The 9,933-nt window shown below is 42.2% G+C and overlaps 1 protein-coding gene across 1 annotated transcript; it reads right to left on the reverse strand.

Annotated features, from left to right (window-relative positions):
• Window positions 1-3,637: 3,637 nt before the first annotated feature.
• Window positions 3,638-7,487, reverse strand: LOC123152340 (NAC domain-containing protein 7). The gene is made up of 5 exons (XM_044571914.1): window positions 7,052-7,487; window positions 6,634-6,815; window positions 4,938-5,133; window positions 4,533-4,807; window positions 3,638-4,412 (listed from the first exon to the last, which is right to left on the reverse strand). The coding sequence occupies exons 3-5, from the start codon at window positions 5,101-5,103 to the stop codon at window positions 3,843-3,845; spliced, it is 1,011 nt and encodes a 336-aa protein (XP_044427849.1). The 5' UTR covers window positions 5,104-5,133; window positions 6,634-6,815; window positions 7,052-7,487; the 3' UTR covers window positions 3,638-3,842.
• Window positions 7,488-9,933: the final 2,446 nt, after the last annotated feature.

The following is a 9,933-nucleotide window of genomic DNA, read 5'->3' on the forward strand; positions in this document are numbered from 1 at the left end:
TCCACACCACATGCATATGCTTGCTTTGCCCCTGCCTTGGTAGTAGTAGTATATTATTGCTTGCTCCTGGCTGGGTAATGGCCTTCATGTGTGGTTGGGTCTATGGCTCTATGCCCAGCTCAACTCATGAGTATACTGCATTTGCAGCTTGGTCCTGGGCGCTGTTTGTAGGCATGCCATGGTAATTTCCACTGTAAACGGAAAATCATGTGAAGGGCATGCCATTGTCCAGCTTGCTATTGTTGCATTTGCTGCCACTGTAAACGGTAGCGCATTGTGGTGTTCCTGATCTCGGCAGCCTGGTTTCAATCTGGCCGAATCACTGACAGATTTTTAACTAGTACTGTCGTAACTCCACACAGGATATTTCAGCTTGTACTGTCATAGTTAACCATTCATGATCCTGATCTTCCGTCAAGTTTCAGTTTAACCGAAGCTTTCAGAAACCCTGATAACAGCAAACAATATTTGCAATTTATATGTATATATATACCGTTTATATGTACTCTACTCAATATTTTTTCTGTAGTGTGTCACATAAGGAAACACATAGGAAATGTGATGTGTACTCACGCAGGCATGCAGGGCTTGACATCACCCAGGAAAAAGTAGAAATGGAGTATGCTTGCAATCTGATAGCTTCTTCCTTAAGCTTTGGTCAAAGGTAAGGGGAACATGTGCTCATAAGCTCAATCATAGCACCATGCTATTACTAGTTTGGAGTTAAGACTAAACCTAAGGTAATGGCATACGGAAAGGATCGCCTGCTAGTTTCTTCTGGTTTCGGTCGGCCCGCATACCCCAGGTAGAGAACATATTGAGCTGAACTTTTTGTCTCTTTTGTTTTTTTTCTAAGTTGTACTCTATCGATGATTCCTGAACCAGATATTCCAATATTTCATTTTGTTTTCTACAGATATTACACTAAAGCTGTTTCACTGCGACAAATGAAAATCATGTGAAGCAAGCTGGACAATAGCAAGGAGCGGAAATGGCATCTTGATCTGAACTGGGTGGCCTGCCCTTTGGATCTCAGTGCTTCAACTAATTACCGAGACAGGAGGAATAAAATGGGGTGATCTTGGCAAATGGTGGATCTGCCGCATTCATCATTCCGTTATACACATGGGATGAGCGCAGTAATGATGTAAGTACCAGGATCGTTTTCCCTTCCATTGCATATAGCTTCTCAAATCCTTTTCTATTTGTTTTGCGTGGGAGCAAAAGGCCATATATATGTGCATCATTGTTCAGACACTATTATATTTTGCACGCAAGAGATATGCAGTGTGAAAACAGCATAGTAGAAGGGAGGATTAATTAGGAAGATGGAGCAGAAGGGCTGCGTGCATGATGGGTCCTCACATGAGAGCTTTCACGCAGGCATCATTTTATCTTCCTCTGCAAACAAACATCACCATCTCCCATCTGTCCCTCCCTCCTCACTTAATTATTCCTTCCCGCCCCGCCCCGCCCCCCTCATCTCATCCTCTCGAGTCCCTGCCTTTTCCACACCATCTTTTCAACCTCATACACGCGCACATAATTATATCATATTGTGTTCCCCGCCGCGCTTTCTTCTCCTCTGACATTCCGATCAGTACGCTTCATGCATGTGTTCCATCATGCCGACTGCTTCGCACAAGCTGAGCAGCACTGAGTGGTGAGAGGGGAGATTGCGGTGCGTGCATGGCTTGTGGCCAAGCATAGGGTTCGTTCTTGCATGGACTATATAAGCCAGGCAGGCAGTCGGCCAGCCGGAAGGTAAGTTGGTGGGAGGCATGCATGTCATTGCTGCTCTTATGCGTGTTTGCCATCCCCTTAAAGCAGTGGCTGGGAAGCATGCATACATCCCCTGCTTCGCCGGTACCACTCAGGCCGGCCGCAAGGGGTCGCTGTCCATCTCATCCCGGCCGGGCTTTCTTGTCTCTAATGCTGTCATCTACTTGCTGCTTCAGCATCATCCTTGGGCCATAATCACCAGCGTGTTATCTGTGGTAGGTGAGTTCCGTATATGCATTACTGTTCTTCCCTTATTGCTACGTCGTTGGTTAGCCTAGTTAATATCTCCGGGCTTGTGATTGACATTTACCTTTTCTTTTAATTCTTCTCCAGAAAGTCATTCCTTTACCTGTAGCTCTTTTTGTCCAAAAACACTTGGCCTTTGTGGCTCAGTATACAACCAGCCCAGGGCCCTATAGATTAACTGCTTTGCTTTTAAGCCCATTTCATACCTTTGTAAGTTGCTGTTTGAATGTCTCATGAAACAAGAGTGACTGTTTTCCCTGAGTGGTAGAGCTACTCTGTTCCTATTAACATAAAGTACTTGTGATGTAGATAACTAGTTGGACAGAAGATTTTTGGTACCTGTCATTCTGTTAACATTACCTTCCATGGAGAGCTATATCTGAAGACATTATCACAGATACACATATATATGATGTCAAGTATATAGGTCATCCCTGTCAAATATATGATGTCAAGTTTAGTTAGTTCTCTTCTCTCTATCATACCTATCCAACATCATATAACCGGACTGTTCTGTATCATGATCTGGAGAAGTTCCTCCATGCATGTCGGTTTTCTTCTCCATATATGTTTCTTATGATTGAACTTAACCACTTTGTTGATCTAAGTTATTATTCTGCTCTGAGACTACTCATTCCCTGCGACTATGACGCCATGTTAAGTTTTCTGATGTCTACATGTTTTTGGCGTCAGTTATTTGCTAGTACCCATAATCGTAGCAGAGACCTACATTTCATTGTTGCTTCTGTGAGTTATTTCAGGACTTTGACATAGAGAATGTTTGGTCTATATGTGTTTATTTATTTAGGTACGATCGTAGCAGAGTAGAACATAGCCTGTATCGAACTAGATAAAACAATGTGAAGAACATGTGAAACTAACATTTCAGGCCCATGCATTAGTAACTGTTGAAGTTAAGACTTCATATAATATATGCACTCCAGGGACCTAGATAATTTTCTTGGTGATCCTCGTGAACACACATTGTTCAAGCAAGCTAAGCTACCACTGTACGTATATAATCAAATATACAGCATGCATGTAATCATAAATACTTCATCATAGCCCTTTGTTTCTGTAAAAGAATTAGCTGGTGATGAACTAAATGCATACTCACATGCATCCACATAGAGAAGAATGATGGCTCACCCTTCGGACCACAGAGGGAGAATGATTAGTCATACTTATTAAGATTAAGTAAGTGTTTACATTGTTTGCATCTTTGCCTAATTTATTTGAATGTAATATTGGTGTCTTATGTGATCTAGTTATTCTGAACAGTCTCTGCTAGATCTTCACGTTGTCATTTGTACTTCTTATTATGGAAGTACTAGAAACATGCAAGGTTTAGTCTGCTGAATTTTTTTGTTCCCTGACATGAGGCTTATAGCAACGGACAATAAATGTCATGTTATAAAAATGAGCACAGTCGGTGTTCGAGCATATATATTGGCACAACTGGCCGGCATATGGCTATCAAGTTCGTTGAGAAACCAACAGATTAAAATTACATAACTGAACCGTGTTGCCTTTTACAAATCACAATTCATGAAGCCTTTATGGTCTCCATGATATTATTTCATATATATAGCAACACACTGATATGTAATTGTATATTTAGTACAATGCCCCTGAAACACGTAAGCAGCACAACACTACACACAGCATATGTAATAGTCTTATTTACATGGCGTTATGTAACTCAAAATACTTATCTGTCCAATAATTGATATATGATCATCATCCTTATTGTAACTCCTTAATATAATAATTATAGATGGGATGCTAGTATGTTCGATTGGTGCCGCTGCTCATCACTTCCATGGATCAACTTGACTGCTCGATGTTGAGGTCGACGCATAATCAGTTGCCAACTCTTGTGCCTTCTCGTTGAGCTGAAGAATGTCTCCTTCATGAGCATAATCGACACTCTTGGCTGCATCATTACTAAGCTGAGATGCAACGAACTTGTCCAGAACTCTCCAGTCAGTGGCAGCTTGGTCGTCGACGGCATGGTCAATAAGTTGAACATGGTGGTGCTGGGCATGGTGCACATTGATTTGGTGATCGTCTGGCGATACCAAAAGAGAGTGGAAGGAAGAAGGGCTCTCTAGCTCGTGAGGGATGGTGTTGAGAACATGATGATGGTTTGGCATTTGATATTGCAGCTTCAGCTCTCTCTTGTAGGTGTTGTTGAGCATCTGGAGGTGTTGTTCTTGTAGTGCCATGCTGTGGTGAGGTGGCATTCCTCTCATGGGAGAGTTGAGATCATGCATGAAGGGCCCATCATCGTCGACGTACCAGCATGGCGCATCATGATCTAGATCTCTTCTTGTTGTCGGTAATCTCTTCTTGAACACCCTGCATACTACCCACCCTTCCTCCTGAAATTTTGAAAATTAATTAGGCTATATTAATTTGTAGAGGAGCTTGCAGGTTTATATTCGAGTCAAGATGGACAGAGATCGATGTATATCAAGTGAAATAACATAGCTATAGCTTGCCTGTGGAGGGCCGTTCTCATTGGTCTCGAGGCGGTACTCATGCATGATCCAATCGGATTTCTGGCCATTGGGAGCTCTGCCCTTGTAATACACCAGGGTCTTCCTCATGCCAACCAAGCAGTGCTTTGCATAGATGGGCTTGTCCCTCCCTGTCGCCTTCCAGAACCCTGCAGCAGTCGCGCGGTTTGTCCGAGTCCCCGTCGGGTACTTCTTGTCCTTGTGGCTGAAGAAGTACCAGTCACTCTGCTCCTCCTCAGGCCCTATCCTGCATTTCTCTGTACACAAATGAATGTAAGCTAAATCAGCAAAAACATATTAATTTGTGTTGTCAAGACTCAAGACTACATTAAGCTGTCATTGCTAATTGGACTGCATTATATTATTGTATATGTAATATATATACACCTTGGAGGTCCCATGGCTCTATCTTGTAGAGATCAACATCCTTGATGACGTTTAGGTCGATCCTCCTCGAGGCCACCTTCTTGCGGAGGTAGTAATCCACAAGCTCCTCATCGGTTGGGTGGAACCGAAAACCCGGAGGGACCTGCGGCTGTGTGCTGCCACTCATGTTGTCCGATAGATCAGTGTACAGCTAAACCTGTAAGGTGTATGAAAAATCCAGTTAATATCTAATTAATTATATCATTGTATTATTGTGACGTGTGTAAAAATGAAGCATGCATGCAATGCAGAGAAGACAGCAAAAGATCAGATCCAGAAAAAAGTACTGCCCATCTATACACATAAGCATGCATGCTTGTGTTAATTTAACTGAATCTGATGGAGATCGAGCAAGCAAGCATGCCTAGATGTGTCTTGTGTGGGAAGCGTGCATGTGATAATGGACGGGTGCAAAGTAGTGGTAATGCTGGGAGAAAGCATGATCATTTGTGTGACGCATGCATGCTACACATGCTGAGAGGCATCACTCATTGCACCTTGTGGAATGTTCCCCGGCTTCTACTGCTCAAAGGTAGATCTCATCATACATGCATGTGTGTATGTTTGTCCCTGCTCTAGCTAGCTACTTGTATAGTGAACTTATATATGTGTCTGTGCTACTTGTATTTGCACTTGTATTAGTTTGCAAATAGTTGGGTCATATATAAGCACTTGTATTAGCTTAGGTCCCAGTCAAGGTGCTCATGCATCTATGATCATATGTGCTAGATAGCTGGCTGGTGGGCATGCTTTATGCTTGGATCAGATCTAAGTTGTAAGATCTATTTGGAGGAGACATTTAGCATGGATGTGTATGTATAATGTTGTAAGTTCAAATACGCATCGTCATGTGCAAGGGAACATGCATGCATATACTCCCTCTGTTCCATAATTCTTGTCGTCGTTTTAGTTCAAATTTGAACTAAAACTATGACAAAAATTATGGATCGGAAGGAGTATATCCTTACTCATTTAATTACAAACATTTCAAGTTTAAATAAACTAGACGTGCACACACATCATCTCAACATGCATGTACTTACAATAGACACATTGATCAGTGTGTTATATATGATAATATGATCCCTTTCCAGAAGAATTTAAATGTATATGTACATACTTCTCATCACAAAGAAATCTTAAGCATAGATTATGTAGCAGAGAAAAACACATCATATCCATTCTCCACAAGAAAATAGAACATACAGACACTATATATATATATATATCCATCCGCCGCAAGAAAATAAAACACATAAACACAATATATATTTGGGGAGCTGAAAATAAAAGGTGGTAGCAAGCTCGTAGCTCACACAAGTTTTGAAATCAAATATGTAAATGATATCCATATATGTATGCTAGATTGAACTTGCATCTCGTCAACACAAAAATTTACTCTCATATGTAAATATAGGTTTCTGCAAATGATAAGTCCATATTGAAGAAGATGCAATCCATTAAATGTATGAAATTCTTGCGTATATTAGTGTGCTAGTAATATAGAGTATGTTGCATCTGTGATCAATTTTAACGTACTGATCAAACAGAACATCTCTACTTATCATATCATATATAGATAAGAGTTGATCTAGGGTTCCAGGGAAGACATGTTTTCAGAACAACTGAAGTCAACATATATGTCTAGGTTTTATACCTTTTTCTTTGATCAATGGAGATCAGTAGTGAGACGCGTGATGGAACCTTGTAGAAAGAATTCCAGAGATCTGGCTAGCTAGCTAGGGGAGCAGCAATACAATAGCTAGTAGACAGGGATGAGCTTTTTGTCTCAAGGCTTGTCTCTCTGATCTGCCTTTCTGATCCCTAATAACTCATTGTCTGGCTCAGATCCCAAGAAGAATGTCGACGACGACCGCAGAGAGGAGCACGCGCACACACGGCAGGTACAACACAACAATAACAAACAGCATCAGAGAGAGTTCAAGGACCTTGAGGAATAACAAGACAAACTAAGAGCAACAAGAGCTGAGATGAATCTAGCTAAGCTAGCTCCTCTCAGGCAAAGTACATGAAAAAGAAAACATCATCAAGGCTCAGCTCGATCACATATATACCTGCTGCCTAGCTGCAAAGCGTTTGTCGGTCGGTCGATCTGCATGCACCCTTCAGCAGAGTTCTTGGCTGATTGTTGGCTGCTTCTTCGTCCTCCACCTCCTTCCCTTGATCCTGCTCAGCAGGTAGCTGCTGCAGAGAGGAGAGAGGAAGAGGGCTGCAGGAGAGGAGGAGGAGAGAGAGTGGAGGAACGGGACGGGAACGGGGTTGATAAATGTAAAGGGGCAGAACGGGATAGGATGATCAGACGAAGGAAAAGCTTAGCACAAGGATTGATTAATCTATGGCCGCCATGGCTCAGTTGACAGCCACGCAGCTAAAGGTAACAAGATTAATATCCAACCATCAAGGCTAGGCAGCGATCGATCCAATGAACCGCGGAGGATCGAGCTGCCTGGCTAGGGTGAAAGGGAGGGCAATGGAGGTGGTGGCGAGTGAGTGAGGGAGAGGGAGAGAGAGAGAGAGAGAGGGGTGGAGAAGAAGAAGACGTAGCAGAACAGCGACCCCTGTGGCCCACACGCAATGCTAGAAAAGAAAGAGGGAAAGGGACCCGACCACCCACCAAACAAATCCCTCCCGTCCACCCTTGTTGCCTCGCGCCATCATTCCCCTCCTTTTCCAGTTTCTTTTCCATAAAATATCCCTCCAAAAGCCCAATGCCAATTGCTACTGCTCCTCTCCTCTCTTCTAGGGTTTGTGGCTAGCTTGATCCGTCCATCCTTCTGCCTAGTGCCTCCAAGTGTGATGGATACTATAGCTAGTGCCATTCCACTTCCTCTGGCCATAAACCGTACGGCGCTCGTATATTTGGTGATTCAACTTTCACCACCAGTTAGTAGTCCAAAATTGTGGAGGCTATATATGTATATATACCGCAAAATTTGGATCATCGGATATGCACTTGGAAATAGTTTTCACCGGTACGACCGACTGGATACACAACCCTTGTGTTGTGGGTTTAACCGATGGACAAAGTTAAATCTCGAAACTCGATATTTTAGAGCGCGCGGGGGTACATAGTATGAAAAGAATTTGAGGGGCGTATCTTAAGGGTAGGACTTCGATCGGATATGTAAGTCTAGTCTTTGCAAGATAATGACATTTATACTCCTATGATGATGAGAACGGCTTTCGCCCACCGTAGATCCCTCAAAATACTCATGTGATGAGTACTCGATCCGCCGCGCGATCTCATGTCTGCACACCGAAAGAGATGTTTTCACGCCTTTACCGCGATTGAGATCCCTTTCTTAATTAGCTAGATCTTTTGTTTGAAACCAACGTCTCGAATTATCTTTCCCCCACACAAAATAAACATTTGGAAATATCGTCGTTAACTTGACTCCAATATCTACGACTATCTGCATTGACAAATGTTGGTATATATGTTTATTTTTAAGAAGAGTCTAATATAACTACATGATTCATATATATGCCAAGTAGATAGAAAGCTAGGCATGCAGGTAGCAATCTCATGCGTGATAAGTGTTCATGTCCCTCCTCATTACATCCATCGTCGTCTCTGCCTATAGCTCCATCGTCATCCCACGTACCTGCCCTACCTAGGCTGTATGTGTAGAGCATAATGTGTGGGTCAAGCTTAAGCCTGGGGGGTGTAAATAATCATGTGCTTGTCCCTATGTATGTCACTGATCATTAGTGATCATGCATGGTTCATGATCTACCCGGGCCGGCCGGCAGGTGCATTACAGCATTAGTTTGTACGTACACACGTAGAGTGATAGGAGAAGATGAAGACCACAAATGACTAGAACCCCATGTATATGGATAGGCATCCATACCGCAAACTTTGATCATATAGAGTTGATTGCCATCATTATTTCTATCGAAATGGAATTGCTGCGCCCGCATACATGCAGCAAAATATTATTAGACCTGCAAGCATTACAACAGTTTTTAATCTTCACAAAATTTATATTGATTTTTTTAAAGTATCATATGTGTACGTAGAGTATGCAGTGAAACATATACCTGTGCTATGACAACAGAATTATTTGCCTTTATTTTTGCACCAATCACGAATAGTCATATTCTGAAACCAAAAAATTGCATGTATGATTTTCGTCCCGTAAATTGCATATGCATGAGCAATTTTATTTTTCAAATAATGTAAAATAACCCTGTAGGGACAACAATTTTATCATTCTAGAAACTAGTCGGCAGGTAAAGTGCTTCAAGATATGATGTTTTTGGGGAATTAAGTGGGTCCAAAATAATTCGAGGAGAAATGTGAACCAAACTAGTAAACGGCAAAGGGGTTTTTTTGGCTCTGATTTATAAAAAAACTCTGAAATAAAAGAGAGGACAACTTTCCATGGAAAAGCTAATTTCATCACAAGTTTTTCCCTTTTGAAAAATCGAAGTGATAGACCATGCACGCCGGCCCAGTTGGGAGAAGTGTCTAGGAGAATACCCCATGCGTTCCTGGCTTGCACCAAAAAGGTATAAAAATTTCTCAAAAAAAACAAAAAGGTATAAAAGCTGATGTTTCTTACAAGATTTTTTTTTTCAAGGAAGTGATAGACCATGCATGAAAACAGCAAGTGGGGTACTACCGGAGAAGTGTGTAGGAGAATACATTCTTGGCTTGTGCGAGAAAGGTGGCGTGTTGCATTCATTCCCTCCAACACCGCCCCCATGACAGGCGTGAGCTTCATCCGATGATTAGCCTCACCCGGTCAGCCACCACATTCTTTATCCTTTCGTTTTTTGCACGCCCCTTCTGCGCGTGTTGCATCCTGGTGCGTGGCATCTTTGCTGTGAGTTTCTACCCAATATGAAGCTCTTTCTATGCTCTCATTTTTTCAACTCTTAAAATGGGTCTTGCAAACAAGACTCTTGTGGCAGAGGCTCGTGCTCGAGC

This window comes from Triticum aestivum, chromosome 7A, assembly GCF_018294505.1.
Source record: "Triticum aestivum cultivar Chinese Spring chromosome 7A, IWGSC CS RefSeq v2.1, whole genome shotgun sequence".
Taxonomy (NCBI): Eukaryota; Viridiplantae; Streptophyta; class Magnoliopsida; order Poales; family Poaceae; genus Triticum; species Triticum aestivum.

What these genes read in the sequence shown, in the direction of transcription:
- LOC123152340 (XM_044571914.1), bottom strand. Translation starts at nt 5,103, where the DNA reads ATGAGTGGCAGCACACAGCCGCAGGTCCCTCCGGGTTTTCGGTTCCAC. An exon ending in AGAGCCATGGGACCTCCAAG is followed by an intron (nt 4,808 to 4,937) that starts GTGTATATATAT and finishes ATTTGTGTACAG; the next exon opens with AGAAATGCAGGATAGGGCCT. An exon ending in ATGAGAACGGCCCTCCACAG is followed by an intron (nt 4,413 to 4,532) that starts GCAAGCTATAGC and finishes TCAAAATTTCAG; the next exon opens with GAGGAAGGGTGGGTAGTATG.